General features: G+C 41.5%; 1 protein-coding gene across 1 annotated transcript in view; it reads right to left on the bottom strand.

Moving 5' to 3' along the window:
- VPS13B (vacuolar protein sorting 13 homolog B) overlaps positions 1–17,344 on the bottom strand; it is a 425,975-nt gene that overhangs the window by 190,110 nt on the left and 218,521 nt on the right. The window contains exons 31-33 of the mRNA XM_080909429.1: positions 13,103–13,306; positions 10,645–10,771; positions 7,132–7,275 (exon numbers count right to left, since the gene is read on the bottom strand). Coding sequence (XP_080765555.1) covers positions 7,132–7,275; positions 10,645–10,771; positions 13,103–13,306 — 475 coding nt within the window. The remainder of the gene's footprint in view (positions 1–7,131; positions 7,276–10,644; positions 10,772–13,102; positions 13,307–17,344) is intronic.

The raw sequence follows: 17,344 nt of genomic DNA, 5'->3' as shown, positions 1-17,344 counted from the left end.
CCAGCAAGGGGAACGCAAGCACAGCTGGCCAAACTCACTCTGGATGAAGATGTTAAGGGTATGAGACTTCGAAATACCTGCACATTACCGATTAACTCCAGGTCAGACGACCTGATTTTTAATTTCTTTTTTTTTTACATTTAAAGGTATGTTTTTAAAAATTCTTAAGTATTTTACTTATATATTCTAACCAATAAATCTGAACACAATTGTTAAGGTCAATCAAACAAGGGAACCATGAGAAGCTGACATTGTATAAGGCAGTGAGTGGTTCTCAGCCTTCCTAATGCTGCAAACCTTTAATACAGCTCCTCATGTTGTGGTGACCCCAACAATAAAAATACTTTTGTTGCTACTTCCTAACTGTAATTTTGCTGCTGTTATGAGTTGTAGGGTAAAGACCTGATATGCAGGATGTGTGAAATGTGACCACCAAGGCTGAGAACCATCAGTCTACAGGCAACCTTCAGAGACAGAACAATTCAACACGGGTGCTGAGGATAGGACCCGGGGACAAAATCCCTTCCTAGAGAAGGAAGAGCATTAGGAAATGGTGAAAGGCAGAACATAGGAGATTACTGAAAAAGGAAGCTAGATACAGGGCATAAGAGAACCTTCTACACTGCTGTGGTAAGTCTAAAACTATTTAAAATTATTCAATAGATGAGATACATCCTAAAACCTAGACTAGCCTTTAAGCAGTTGGGAATGTCTGAACTGCTCCCTCTCTTGGGCTTGCAGAAAGAATAAAATCTGCTGTTTGGACCCTGAGCTCTAAATTGATGTTGTTATATTCATCTGGTTTTATTTTGTTTTTCTTTTTTTGCTTGTTTTAAATAAATCATTAAAACATACTATTGTGGAGGTATCTCTTACATTCTGCTCTGTATCAACTAGGTAAAAAGTTATTTCCGCAGGAAAGTTGCTGAGTGAGGCCTTGCCAGCTGGACTGCCCAACTCCATAAACTTGGTTCCCAAAGACATGCTTCACCATGCCTGCCCTCAAGCCGTCTACAGAGCTCTAGCAGGAAAAGCCATGTGGCACTGGCAAAGAAGCAGACACATCCATCAGTGGCGTCTAGACGAAGACGCAGAAGCAGTCTATCTGAGACCCGATTTTTGGACAAAGAAGTCAAAAATGTACGATGGAAAAAGAAAGTATCTTCAACAAATGGGGCCGGTCTAGCTGGATGGAGGCACGAGGAAGAAAGCAAATAAACCCACTACTCTGAGGAAACTCAAGGCCAAGAGGGTCAGAGACCTCAACACAAAACCGGACACAGAGAAGCTAAGGAAGAGGAGGCAGGGCATGGCCTCGACTGTACCGGCACAGGACACTGAACCCAATGCCAGTGACAGCGCTAAGACCAGCACTGCACGGCCTCGGCAAACTGAGAAGCTTCTGGAAGACATACTGACATCATGCTGCAAGCACAATGAACCGTCGCATATGGAATGGAAAAAGGTCTTCGCAAACTCCACACCAAAATAAAGGAAAATATCCAAAATATATAAAGAACTAAAAAATTAGACATCATCCAACTAATAACTCAGTTAAAAGATGGGGTACAGCTCTAAACAGATTCTAGACGTTCAACATCCTTAGTCATCAGGGAAATGCAGATCCAAACGATTCTGAGACGCCATCTATACCTGTCAGCATGTGTAAGAAACAGCCTCTGTGCGCTCCCACTCTTTCCTCCTTCACAACACGGACCAGCGCCCTGCACAGGACAGTGACTGGGGTAAGAACAGGGTGCGGTCCATACGAGCTTCAGTAGCATCATGAGTGGATGACCTACAGAAAACGGAGCTCACTCTTGGGATGTCTTCCTGTGAAATGCTGCTTTTCCCAGGTCCTGTAGCTACACCAACCAATGGCTGAGTCTGGAAGATGAAGTACAATATGGCTACCCTGTAATGGGAGATTTGAGATCACGTGGTATAGGGGGAGGTACTTTACCATCAGGGAAAATGGCTATTTAGCTGGTGTACTCCTGCAAGCTAAGTACTTGGGAGGCTAAAGTATGGGGATTACCGTAAGTTTGAGAGTTAGCCTGGACTAAATAGTAATATTAGTAGTCTGCCAGGCCTACTTGGCAAGACTTGTCTAAAAATTTAAAGACTATCATCAAATGATGGGAAGACACTGTTGTTCCTATAGCAACCGCAAGCTATCATTATTTTTGGCACAGCATACGGTATGGGATTTAGGCAATTTGGGGATATGCCCCAGGTACTGTAAAGGATGCAAAGGTGCCTCAAGTCACCATGCCTAAGATTGCTGGCCATCTTTATGGATTTATCCAGATCTGTTTCTAAGTACTTCTCAATATGGAGTATGGCCGTAAAGTAAGCGTCAGCTGGGTATGGATAGAAAGACCGCACTTCTCTGTTTCCCTTGTACACTCACGTGAACACATGCTACATCTGGCCAGTGGGACGGAGAGCTATGTGCATCAGTTCCTAATTAGTTTCTGCTCTCCTTGAATCTGCTGGCTAGGATTTGATCAGTCCACGGAGACACCCTAGAACTGACAAAGGGTCTCAGGATACAGAGCTGCCGTCCAGCATTAGAACAGCGACCTAAAGGCTAGCGTGTGGAAAAGCAGCTTCTCTTGGGCTTTGGTGACATAATGCTGGGGTGGACACTCACTGAACTGTTCTGACCCTTGTGTACACCTCACATCTCAGTGGCTTTCTAGCTGCTTATACTGTTCCTGTTCAGAAGGCTAGTGACTAGCTGTATTCCACATTCCAGTGTGTGAATATAGTAACCTAAAACATAAGACATACTTAAATTTATGGCCTGTGGAAATGATATACACGTAGACAGAGAAAGATGTACCCCACATTTCCTTCTCCAACCCACCATCCAACAAACCTTGTTCCCAATGGCTGTTTCCCAGCCCCCTCCTTTCTTTTGACAGTCCACTAAGTTCAGTTAGTGAGGACTTTACATGCACAGAGAGTCAAAGTTTATTTTTATCTTTTAAAACCATTGTTTTCAACCTAAAAATTTTGAAGCGATGGTCACGGTAGGTTCTGCAAATAAAGATTCTGATCATCCTAAAAACGGGTTGTTTTCCTTACCATGTCTGCACACGGAGCCATCCTGTGCCCGGAACCCGGGTTACAAATGTCTGTTTGCTACCTCACCACGGTTACGTGAGCTCTCAGACTCTGATCTCAGGTTCTACTTTACCCACCGAGCTGCTTCCTTAGTTCCCTTAAATAGTCCTTAATGGCAAACTTAGTTTCTATCCCTAGATGCTTTACTTCCATAACAACCTTCCCCCAATTTAACAAGGGTTTTGAAGCAAATACGTCACAGTTTTTTTTTTTTATTATTTAGTTTTTATATAACCTTGTAAGTGAGAAATGGAATATTTGTTGTCGTTTATTCCGAATTGTTCACTTCTACCCACTAATACATATGCACTAGGAGAAGATACTTAATTTCATTTGTTGATTTTTAACACCTTAGTATTTATAATTTTATGTCTGATACAGAAGTTGAGTTGAATATTTATAGAATACATAGTAATTAGGCTACTCTTTTCTAGATTTACATACACAAACACACACATAAAAACAAAAGCACACAAACATACACACAGACCAGACCCCGTCCCCACACACACAGAAACATCCCTAGTTGTCAGGGAAGCAAAGCATCAGAGACAGAAATTAAATGGGCCAGTAAAGAATATCTAAGGGACCCACAGCCTTCCACTCTTCCTATGACTCAGGAAGAGTTCACCTCTAATCTGACCTTCTCCACCGTGCTTTCTCAAGCTAGATATATATATCACAGACCACCTGAGCATCTCTGACAAAGGCTCACACACATTGCTCCTTATTTACTCAAGTTCTGATCACCGTTCACCTTTCCCTTGTCTGTACCCCAAGTCCGCTTTAAATCAACTCTAGAGATCTTTAGATTACTATAATATTGGTAACAAGTCCTCACCTTAAACCAAGAGTTTCTACTTCTAAAATGAAGAGCAAGTTTAAAGCAGCTTATTTCTATGTTAAAATTGTTAAGAAAAATATGTCACTGAAATCCCCTTACCATCAATAAATCACAGTTCACAGAGAGATATCTAATATGATATAGCCTATCATATGATAAACTTTAAAACTATCTAAAGGCAACTATGTTAGCAAATGATTTAGAAGCTAACATAGCTAACATGTAATATTTAAATATTATACTATTGTATATAATGATTCAAAATATTTAGTATTTTAGCAAGATGAAACAAAGGCACTAGTAAATTTACTAATCTATACTCATAGAATACATTGCTTTTTTTGACACCTAGATGTTCTCCAAAATATTTACATCAACTTCAAATTAAATCACACATTTTTCTTACCTGGTTCTTTGAGCCATGGTGCATTAGGTTCTAGAACCGTTTAAAACAGAAAAGATGCCTGAGGCGAGGAATGGAGACAGAGGTAACGTTGTCTATGAGTTTCAAAGGAAAAAAATGTACCACACTTTCTGTATCCATTCCTCTGTCGAAGGACATCTGGGTTCTTTCCAGCTTCTGGCTATTATACATAAGGCTATGTATGTGTAACATACATATGAACATGGTGGAGCATGTGTCCTTGCTATATGCTGGAGTGTCTTTTGGGTATATGCCCAGGAGTGGTATAACTGGGTCTTCAGGTAGTACTATGTCCAACTTTCTGAGGAACCCCCAGACTGATTTCTAGAGTGGCTGTACCAGTTTACAATCTCACCAACAATGGAGGAGTGTTTCTCTTTCTCCGCATCCTCGCCAGCATCTGCTGTCACCTGAGTTTTTGATCTTAGCCATTCTGATTGGTATGAAGTGGAACCTCAGAGTTGTTTTGATTTGCATTTCCCTGATGACTAAAGATGTTGAAGTAGTACTCAGCTATGAGAAACAATGGCTTTATGAAATTCTTAGGCAAATGGACGGAACTAGAAGATATCATCCTGAGTGAGGTACCCCAATCACAAAAGAACACACATAGCATGCACTCGCTGATAAGCCGATATTTACCCCAAAAGCTTGGAATGCCCAAGATACATTTAATAGACCACATGAAGCTCAGCAAGTAGGAAGACCAAAGTGTGGGTGCTTCAGTCTTTTTAGAAGAGGAAACAAAATACTCACAGGAGGAAATATGGAAACAAAGTATGAAGCAGAGACTGAAGCAAAGGCCATCCAGAGACTGTCCCACCTGGAGATCCAGCCCATATACAGCCACCACACCCAGATAATATTGCTGATGCCAAAAAGCACATGCTGACAGGAGCCTGGTATATCTGTGTCCTGAGAGGCTCTGCCAAATCATGACAATACAGAGGGAGATGCTCTCAACCAACCATTGAACTGAGAATCTGGTCCCCAAATGAGGAGTTAGAGAAAGGACTGAAGGAGATTAAGGGGTCTTCAACCCTATAATCAGAACAACCATATCAACCAACAAGCTCCCCCAGAGCTCCCAGGGACTAAACCATGAGGCGAATGAAGGCCCAATGCCCAGTTTAGGGAGTGCCAGGGTGGGGAGGTAGTGGAGCACTCTCACAGAAGCGTGGGAAAGGGGGGTTTCAGAGGGAAACCGGGAAACATTTGAAATGTAAATTTAAAAAAATCCAGGGATGGGAAGGACACCAGGTTACACTTTGTTATCAACTTGCATGCCTTCCTTTCCAGCCGCAGCGACACATAATAGAAAGGCACACACAGTACAGTAAGGCTCACCATTTCACTCAGCGAGCCTGTACTTTCAGACAGCAGCACATGAGCCTCTTAGAAGCAGTCGTCAGTGTATGGGAGGAGTGCTCCAGTTACTGCCCCAGAGGCTATGAATTCTAGGTGTCCCTTATCTGCAAAGACCTGAACACTAACAGGCAATACAAGCGGGTAGATGTATATTTAACACTGCTGTCAGGTTGTCTCAATTTCCCAAGCAACCCGTGAGCTGTATTTCTCTGATTCGAGAGTCAACAACCACAACAGGTTGAGTAACATGGGATATAAAATTCTCTTCTCCATTCTCACTTCAGAACCATCATGAAAATGCTCTGGAAATGTTTTTAATTTGCTCATTTTCATGTCAAATAATTGTATTTTTATAAATTTTCTTAAATATACTGAAAAACATTTGGGATACTACATAAATTTATATTCATTTTAAAGTCATTACTGAATGAACAAATTATGGGGGGTAAAAGAGGATCAGGTTAGACACATTACAAGTTTTCTCTTAGTGTGTGTGTGTGTTAATTAAAGTCCACGTGAAGAGTACAGTCAGTGTACGGTTTCTGATCTGAGAGGCTGCAGTTCAACTCTGAGATAACTCACTTTGTAGTTTTGCGTCTATTTCAGGCAGACTGGTTGCTCCTTAATAACCCCAAAATCTCACCTATCCAATGGGCAAAGTAACCACAAGATCCTCACAGTTTACCAGAATTTGCCGAAGACCTGTGAGTAAATGCACATAGAAGGCCACGATGCTGTCGCCTTATTTATCAAGTTACGCAACTCCTCCTGCACATACAAACGGTTTTCCATGGAAGATTCACTCTCCTGGACGGGCTCCACTAGAGAAGTGTGGGAACAGAAAGCAAAGAGCTGCCCTGGTGATCTGACAGGCGCTCCAGCTCTGGGAGCATCTGAGTACGTAAGGCTTTGGAGCCTTCCCACAAGTCACCTTCAGAACAGAAATTCTAAGCAGGCATTTAGCCTTTGATGAAGGAAACTGCACAGCAAACACAGGGAATGTTTTCAGTCTCATTTCTGGAGGACGCTACTACAGAATGTGTCCGGTGTCAAAGGCCCTGTCCTGGAATGTGTTTGAGTAATTAACAATGACACCAGGGTTCTCAGCACACACTTTAGAAACAAAATCTTACCCTTAAGAAAACATTTCTTAAGTCAGTCTACAGTGATTTATTGAAGTTGCATGAGAAGAGGAAAAGAGCCTGTATAAATTAAAAACATAAGACATCAATCTAAAACAATTTATGGACATATTTTGGAAAAAGTTAATTCAGGCTAGTTAACAGAAAGCATTTAGCTAATTGCGTTTTCTTTTGTAAAGTTGGTAAAATTTCAATAAGAACAAGCATCAGGTAATAGTTACCTCTGTGGCCTTGGCCGATGGCTCCAATGTAGTCATATTTGCTACTATTAACTGTCGCAGGAGTTGGACCTGAGCCACACTTAGGAAGAAGTCCAGGTTTGTGGTGATGTTCACTTCCAAGGAGTGACCACACACTAAGATCTCCTAAAGAGGGAGGAGGGAATCGGATTAGTAGAGAAACTGAGAACAACAGTCCTCAGACAGGTTACCGTTGAATGCTTACTACTTCCTAACTCTCTAGGGACTGGAGACACACAGTGACGAGGGAGGGAAAACTCACAAGCACAAGTGCGAACAGAGGTCAATGGCGAACTCTCTGCTGGGCTGTGTGCAAGACAGGCTTCGAGGAACAACAGGAACGTTTCCCCTTTTCAGATCCATTTGGTTTTATTTTCATACTCTGAGGTACTGTCATGTTTTATGTGTAATTAATGGTGCAATTTTGTAAGAAATGTACTAACAGCTACTGAGAATCTCTTCTACAGCAAGCCCTACAGCAGAGTTCTGGGACCCCATCAGGAATACCTCCCCCTGCAACGTTACAGTGGCCTTGAAGCCAACTCTCTGGAGCGGACAGATGGAAACAGGACACTAGAGGTAGGTAGTCAGTCAGAAACACCACCGCATGAACATGAGCCAAAGACTACAATCAACGATCTATAACAAAGCAAAAGGCTGAAGCAAAAGATATCCTCGCTAATTTCTCTGCTTTAACTGCTAGAATGTTGGCAGCATGAGGCAGATGCCTGCCACTTAATGGGAGCTGTTCTTCGTAACGAACTATAGAAATGATCCCTGAAAGTATAGTCTTGGGGAGCTGTTCTTCGTAACTGGGTCACTTGAACATTTATCTTCAGAAAGCAGCGGAGGAGGTAAACAATAGAAACAACCCAGAAGCTTCAGTTAATAAGCACAGGCCCTGCCTCATGTAGACAATGTTCAAATGTCTGCAAACGCCTCCTTATTCAGGTCATAAACAGAACAGACTTAAGTGTACTATAGCTGCCCAACATACAGCAGACAGTTTAGAGCTGCGTTTAAGGAAGCCGTAAAGAACAGCACGTCTGGCGTGATTATTTTCCTTATAAAATTCCCTTCACAGATTTCCTGTATTTGTTTATTATATTTATTTTATTTCCCTAGTCATGATGAAAAGGAAGACAATGATTTAGAAGTATTTTTTTAAATTGTCTTCTTATTATAACATGACTTAGAGGAATACACGTCTTTATAAAAATAATCATTGTATTAGTGACAGATGCCCTGTAGTTTGAGGATGACCAGCAGGAATGCAGTGGGTAGACGAAGTAGCCTAAAAACACAATGGCAAGAGTGTGCTCTACTCCCATTCCTCCCGTAATGATCCGCTTGGCAGTCTGCTGTCTAGAACAGTGTGGAGGTGAACTGGGGTACTTCCACAATGAGAAAAGCACAAGGCAGCCATGGTAGGGGAAAGCCAGTGAGCAGTGAGCTGTAAGCACTGAGCTGTAAGCACTGAGCTGTAAGCCCCAGGCTGTATACAGTGCATTCCATCTCCTGCTTCCTGTCCCGTTCGCCAGGAAACCAGGAACTGTTACTAAGGCATTCAAATCAAATTACCAGTTAGTTAAGCTAGCGTAGAATTGTATTAGCATTTCAAGATATTTTTATTTTCATTTTTTAGCTTTGTGATGGCAAGTTCTTAAGAATACAAGACAGGAATATTACTAGACAAAACGTTCTTAGTTCAAAGAGATTTTATGGTTTTGTTTGTTTTTTGTCTGTTTTTTTGGTTTCTTCTTGTTGGTTATTTACTTGTCTTTTATTTTGTGGTAATTTTGGCAGGCAAATTCACAGCTTCACACATGGTAGGCAAATGCTCTAGGTGGGCACTACATGGCCAGACCCAATATTTAAATTTACTGAACCAAATATAAACAGAAAATTAAACAGGTTTCTAATGTGTCAAGTGTGTGAATCTTGGCTCAATTTCAGTTTAGGTGTGCACCTCATAAGGTGTTGAATAAAATCCACACCAGTTGTGTTATTAAGAAACCAGCTGTAAGACTTGCTCCTTACATAACTTTCGAGGTTCTAAAGAAACCAAACCAGCTCCTTGTCTATGCCACAGGACGTCGTCTCTTGGAGAGAACCCAGGGTCTCGGAGTTCTTCCCTGCCGCCCTCTCAGCCTTGCTCTCCTGACCATCATCTTGGTGAGGTGACTCCCTACAGAACACCTGGACCTGGACCCCGCAGCTGTCCTGCAGACCTCAGGAACCCTCCACACTCAACACAGGGGCTTCTTCAAGGAGACAGCCATCAGCACAAAATCTCACACCTACACAATGTGTAGTCGGCAAACTCATCCCCAAATGTGATGTCATCAGCAAACTGCTCCCCAGCTAAAGGTTCAGGGATCTCTGAGGAAGAGGAGGCAGAGAGATCCTAAGAGCCAGGGTGCTGGAAGACACCAGTGAAACAGCACCTTCAACACAACAGGAACTGACCCCACGACACAGTCTGCGGCCGCAGCCACAGGATGGAAATGGGAAGTGAGCACAGGCCCTAATCCAAAAGCTATTTGCAGCTGACTCCTGTAGGGAAACAAAAATATGTTTTTCCCAATGGAGTGTCAGTGGACACAGGAACCAGTCTATGCTGAGCCGTAGGCCTAAGGGTAGTTGCCCCTCCTTCCCAAAAAGGACTTCATAGTTCATGGTTTTGTATGAGTGCTCATGATTCTTTTTAAGTTTCTCTTTTCTTTCTTTCTGCTTTTGCTGTTATGTTACTTTTGAAACAAGTCTCTTCATGCAGCCCTGACTGTCCTGAAACTCACTGTGTAGACCAGGCTGGCCTCACACTCACAGCAATCCACCTGCCTCTGCCTCCAGAGTGCTGGGATTAAAGGCCTGAGACATCATGCCCAGCTTCGTCTTCTTTTGTCAGACAGACAGACAGACAGACAGACAGACAGACAGACATAAAGGTGAGGAGAGTCTGGGAGGAGTTGAGGAAGAAAAATAAAAATATGATTAAAATACATTGTATGAAAAACTTTTAAAGGAAAAGTTAAGAAAGAAACCACAGTAGGCCTAACTCTGCCATATGAATATCTTTAAAGCTCAAATGAGCTTATACAAAAATTAATTTTCAAAAATTTAGAGAAGGAATATAAGCTTTCTCTTGTTTTAAATTAATATAAAGCAGCATTTTCACTTAGCATTGGATTATAAGCTAACTGATTCACGGTGAGCTGAAAATACTCATAACTGTGAAAATGCTTATTTAGTGCACACCAATGCTCCCAGAGCCTTTGCGAGCAGGCGGCCAGTGTGTGCTGTGCCCCTGCGCCCCCTGCAGCACTGAGTGAGGGTCACCGTGAGCGGGAGAAAACGCAGGACCTATGAGCTTTGGTGGTTGTCAGTATGAATGAAGGACCGGATGTGCTCTAGGATGAAGCACTGAGACTAACACACAGAGAAGAGTTGCCCATCACTCAGACAACAGGGGAGTCCATGTCCTGCTGTTCTAACCTCCATGTGCAGATTTTCTGGGGAGATTATTTTGGTGAAAATGATGGCAGGTGCTCCAGTTATTCGTACAGAAAAATCGGTCAAGATGGGTGTCAAAATCGCTCTCCTTTCTTGATGATGTTGTATGCTAAAAGATAAGGCAAACAATTATTATTCATTAAAAATGAAAGCAGAAAAGCATTATTCATGTGCTGTCTTCAAGGATAACTTTACACACACACACACACACACACACACACACACACACACACACAGCAAAGCCTCGCCATTGTTTTGAGAGCACCTATTTGGATTTTGCAGTTCGGTCCTTCAGTTCTGTGAGGTCTCAAAAAACTGTCAGAGAAAAGAACCTCTGAGAGATTCAAATGAACTTGAGCAATTCCCTAACAATATCATCCAAGGTACAAAGTTTCATACCTCTTTTGTTACTATCAACGATCTCTATTTTTTGGAATAACTTTAATTTCCTATTTTAACACACTGTGTATTTCATTTGACAGAGATCATTTCCCCTTGCCCCTTGTCCCCAACCAAATCCTCCCAAGTTTCCCTCTGTCAGCCCGGCTTGCTTGGAATTTCCTTTGCAAGACCAGCCTGACAATGAGCTCGCAGGGATCCCCCTGCCTCTGCCTCCCAAGCTCTAGGATTAAAGGCATGAGACATGGTGCTCAGCTCTAAAAGCCATTTCAGCTTCTGAAGAATATGGATAGTAAAGCCTTCTTTGTCTATTAAGTAGCTTCTGTGTGTGACAGCTAATGCTCCCCAAACAAGCCTGTGGCGTGGAAAGCTCACGCTCAGCCTGTGCTATGAAGGAGGAACCAGGGCTCAGTGACGGGATCGCACACTCGGAAGCAGCTCCAGACCTCTGCCGCAGCGCTCTCCTCATCTGAGCTTCTGGTTCCTTTTCATTCTACTCTAGGCGTTTCTACCTTTGCAGTGATTTCTGCTTGACACCCACAATTGCCAGTAATTCAAAGAAAGTAGTCTCTACACGGAGGAAGGTGAAACTAAACACCACCACAGAGAAACACTTCTCGGAGGGAGGGTGAAAAAAATTTTTAAAAAAAGAAAAAAAGAGACACAACTTCTCCTGGCACAGATGTTCCAAGCAACTCTGCAGTTTTAGCTTTTATTTCATAAAATACATTACTGTGTTTATGTCAGACTAGAAGCCACACCTCTAAATTCCCTTTAAAATGAATTTAATATTCTCTATAAATACAACTTTATTAGTCCCTTATTTGAAATTTGAAAGCAGAAAATTGGCATAACTTATACCTCATGTGAAAATGTAGATAAAGTACAAGTCTTTCTACATCTTACAGAAACAAAAAAACGCTACTCAGGATAGTCCAGAGAGCACTAATGTCTTTTGTTACATTTCCAGTGGGCAGTGCTTTACATGGTATGTGCCAAGAAAGAAAATTGGATCATCTGGTTCTATGACACATAAGTGTTGGATTTCAAGAAAGTCAATTTTAAAGAATTAAGAGATCTAGTAAGCGGAGAGCAACAGGAAGAAGCATTAAAACCTGTGACTACAGGACACGGTTAGATCCTAAGAGACACCATAATTGACGTCTAATTGCTCAAATTCCCTCAAATGAGCAATGTGAGAAACAGGAAGGTGATGCGCTCTGGAGAGGACTCACGTGGTGCACACACAGACTCAAATGGAAGTCGTGGCAGCGGACCAAGTAGAGACAAACCCTGAAGCACTGTGGGGAGGAAAGGTTCTTGTCTCTATCCGTGCTGCTTTTCCTCACTTGTGTGGTGGATAAATCAGTTGACACTGAATAGAAAAGCTCAATTACCACAGCAGGAAAAAGAAAATCTCATCAAAACAGCAGCCATTTTTTCTGCTGCATGGTGAGGGTTTCTCTTCTGTGCTATCACTGATAAATATTTGAAGTAATGGTAAGCACTTAAAAAACAACTAAAAAATTTCCAAATCAATCACTGTCAAAGTCACATCTCAGGAGGAAAAAGCAATGCTGAAGGAACCGTGGTCATCAAGCCTGGAGGCTGTGCCAGGAAACTACAGTGCTGAGGGTCACAAAGCGGCCACAGCCCCAAGTGTCAGCAGAGCTGGGTGACAGACGTGGGGTCCAGGCAGCATCGTGAACTGCCGTCCTATACCCGGGCCCTAAGGCTACGAAAGCACCAGCCCATCTGAGAGGGAAGAACCGTCGATGCCTAGCTTAGCAAGAGCATGCTGGAAGTGGCAGCGATCTCCCTAGAAAACGTAAAATAATAGACTCTACACTCTTTATGTGCCTATTTTATGTTAACTCAGAGGTCTAGGAATAACCATTTTCAGTTATGTATAAGGACAAGCGAGTCAGCTCATGTGTGTAATGAAAAGCAACAGAGAAATATCGGGGTTGGGTTGTTGAGAGCAACAACTGCCCTAATAACAAGACTCCAAGGTGGAGGTCATTTCCCAGGCCTTTCCTACCTGCTGGCCATGTTCCACTCCAGGGCCGGGTTTTGGGAGTTCCTCTCGCTCTCTGCTGGCACCCCTCCTGGACTACTGCTCTTCTCTGGTTTCAGCTGATTCCACTGGGCAGTCCCGATACTGATGGACTGCAGGTCTATTTGGTACTGTCTGTCTTCAATTTCTGATCCAGGATCTCGAAGAATCCCCAAGTTTAAGGCTCTCCTGAGATGGCATGAAAAAAGTAAACGTGTTCCATGGTTATTTGCTTACTAATATACTATCATGGTCAACTTTGCCCCAATTTGACAATCAAGATGAACAAACAAATTCATTAACAAACTAGGAGATGGCAGCAAAAGCTAAGACAAACTTTCCTAAATTGAACTCAACTTCAATTTAATGACTTTCTCCCAGATGAGGGTTCTGGTAAAATGAGCCACACACACACACACACACACACACACACACACACACACACGCACAGGTACACAGGCACATACACACACACAGGTACACAGGCATATACACACAATATAGGTAGTACTCAGGAGCCCTGAGTGGGTCCAGCAAGAGTAGGAAGCAGAATCAGGGCCTCAGAGTTCACAACACTGGGCTAACTGGGAAGAAACATCTGCTTAAGATGTGAAGACCCCCAGTGTGTGGCCGATCACTTAATCTAACACTCAGTCAGATAACACGACAGAAGTAATTCTACGTGAAAAGAGAAGAAATGAAGGCAACTCACAGCTAAAACAGGGTTCAGATACATAGACAGCCCAGGGAAGAGAGTTTTCCTTTTAATTCTCATTAGACTTTCAGGGAGATATACAATCACGTTAGGGAGCTAGGATGTGGGACTGGTACCTTGCAGGCTTGGAGGATGTTCTCCCTTATGGTCTGCTTTGGATGCCATATGTGGTTTCCCCAATAACACTAGAAAAAAAAGTGCAACTACTTCTCCATAGGCCTCCTGATGAATTGAAAGAAGCAGATACCTCTGTGCCTGTGTGCAGAGGTTGGTACACCGTAACATCTTAGTGTGAGGGAAAATAAATATCCTACTTAACTGTCCTCAGCCTTGGATGAATGGAGAATAGATGTGCAATGACTAGAAATGGAGCAGAGCTCAGCGGTAGAGAGCATGCCTTAGGACTGGAACATCAGAACCAAGAGCTGAGCTGTAGAGAGCATGCCTTAGGACTGGAACATCAGAACCAAGAGCTCAGCGGTAGAGAGCATGCCTTAGGACTGGAACATCAGAAGCAAGCAGCAAACCAACCAACAACACGACTGAGAAAACACTGGTCCTTAATGAACTCAAACCATATTCTTATTAGCCTGGAACCCTTGTAAGAACATGTTGGTTAGCACATAATAAATCTCTACTTTCCAGGCTAAGAAAAAGTTCATTGTGGAAAATGTAGATCAACTAAAAATATATATGTGCATCTTTACCAAACAGCTTCCTCAATAATTTCCGAGCAACTAAGGTATCAAAATCAGGACACATAAATGTATTTCCAATTTGCTTTTAAGTAAAAATTGCATGTTTATATTAGAAACTACAAAATTATGACACCTGGTCATCAGTGTTGGTATTTTAAGGAACTAGTTAATGTAACAACCGAGTTTCGTTTGATTTTTCCGTAATAAATTTGACAGAGATGTCTTTTCAGACTTAGAAACTACAAGTCAACTTTTCCTGCATACTACAATCAACAATTTATTTTCAATTCTTTACAAAGAATATAAACTACTAGTAAATCAGTAAGGACTAGAATGCTTAAAATTAACAAAATCTGCTCTAAGACTATGATGTACATATGTTATAATAAAAAGCCTAATGGTATTGTTTCCTTTCCCTACATGTTTGCTATCGAGAAAGAAATCAGATCTTCCTGCCTTAATTCCATATGCTTCTAAGTGTTCTATGAACTGCCTTTGAAACCAAGCAATCGGACCAGGACAAATGGAGAAGTACAGTTCTCCCAACTTCCTTATTCTTTACACAAAAAGCTGCGTTATCGGCTTGCACGTAGGAGCTGTGACTGTAATTGCTTTGGCCTTCCAAAACTCTCCTCCCATACCATTTAACTATTCAGCAGGTGGTGTGGGAGAATAAACTCAAGTCTGCAACAGTTGGTCAATAATGTAATCATAAGGAACCAAAGATGACTTTAAGTGTATAACAGGAAACATGGCTTTAATGTTTTCCTTTTTAAATTGATTTAGTCTGGGACAGGCCTTTCGTATGTTTACACAAGGAGCAGTTCATGTTGAACCATTTACTGCTCATTGCTGAATAGGCATATCTTGGGAATTCAATGTAAAGTAGCAAAATTCATTCACTTATAGCTCAACTGAGATCTGCAAAATGCTAAACAAGCCAGAAAATAGGAACATGAAACCAAGTACGACTTTCATGTCTTGAATAAATTAAATGTCTACACTTTTATCACAAAGTCATCACGAAAGACTGAAAATGGCTGATTGTCAGACCGGGTTCTTGGAACCCAGAGCAGGACCGTCTTCAGCTGCAGAAGAACCGCCGAGAAGACTGAAGAAAATGTTAGAAGCAAATGGACAGAGACTGACCTAGGAGGACTCAGCTAGATGTCAGGAATACCATCCCCTTCCACTCTCATTCCCTGATGTAAGCATTTACAGTCAGGACAGAGTCTATAAATATGGAGTCTTTCAAATAATTTACTGTTACAAGTTAACATGCTAACCAGATTCTATACTGAGGGGAAAATAAACCTAATGGAGGCATTTGTAAAGATAAATTACAACCAAATTAACTGAACTGCAAGTATTTCCAGGCATTCCAAATTGCAATACAACTTTTTAATGAGACAATTCCTTTCCTGTCTTACCATATTCATTTTATTAACAGGCTTTTCTGTGTCATTTATATTTTGTTCTCTTTAATTACATTCTTTCATTCCATATTGATTCTACTATCAAACTCTAAAGTGCGGGTAATGAAAATTACGCATCACGTAAATCGATGACAGAGGTGTGTGTCTAGGGAGATCCCCATCCACGGGGCGTCAGCCGCTGCTCCTCTACCACACGGAGACTGTGGGGATGAGACGAAAGGAAGCCACACCTCTACCTCAAACTCAGTCTCCAGTTGCCTGTGTTCTGTATGTAACACTCTTAGAAACAACATTTAGTATGTCTAACATTTTACTGAAATAAATTTGTGTTATACAGTTGGTTGAAAACTGTAAGGTTTCAAGTTAAACTAGACGGAGAGTAGGAAGCAGATTGTCAAATTTATAAACATTATTCACTAAACTGTTTATTACAAGCTTCAATGAACAGTGAGAGAAGGCAGAGGTGAGGAAAGGTATTCCCTCATTAGATTTCCAGTCTCATGGGAATCACAAGCATTTTCAGAACTGCTCCCACAGTCTTAGCACTCAGAAGTACATTTGGATTATTGGGGTACAGTAGATACATGTGGAGTACACTGGCTGGGCTCAGATTGTAACGGCCTGTTTGTCATTGTGGATAGGTGAACCAAGAGCATTTTAAAGATCAGGTTCACGTTAATGTTAAAAAAATCAGAATGCAAAGCACATGAGAGGATTTTAGATTCGTGGTGGTAAAGCTGTGCGGGCTTAAGTTACAGCCTGAATATTCTTTTATGGTATTACTATAACAGGAGCAACCAAATTCAGATAGTTACATAAATTAATGCCCAGAAACAAGTAAAACACATCTAGCAATTCTTTCTGAATATAGATTTGGAATACTATTATTATTGTTACAATAGTTGAATATTTTGAAATAATTACTTAATCTGACTAGAAAATATTGATAGAACTAGGGGGGAATATTCAACCCTAACCCTAACCCTAAGTGAAAAATCACTGACAAACTAAAAATCAGGGTTATCTTGTATATAACAATGAATGAAGTCATAAAACCACCATAATCTGATCTGTCAGTATCACTCTTAAAGCTCACAAGTTGTTCTCCATTCACAGACATATTAAAAGACAAGACTACAATAATGCACAGTTAAGACTCTGCTATTGAATAACTAAGCATCTACATCACATTTTATGTTACTAAATCCATCATTCTTAATGATGGCTGCAGAGAATTTCCAGATGAACACTACAACGCTAAGTCAGTAGTGTGTAAGCCAGTGTAAAATGATATATAATCTACGATCTTTCTTATTCATGCCCCACAAAAAGACATCCTAAATCCAAGGCAGTTTATCATTTAATGTTCTTTAATATG

Source organism: Micromys minutus (assembly GCF_963924665.1).
Source record: "Micromys minutus genome assembly, chromosome: 33".
NCBI lineage: Eukaryota > Metazoa > Chordata > Mammalia > Rodentia > Muridae > Micromys > Micromys minutus.
The sequence above is the reverse complement of the archived record's forward strand: the minus strand, read 5'-3'. Positions and strand labels throughout refer to the sequence as shown.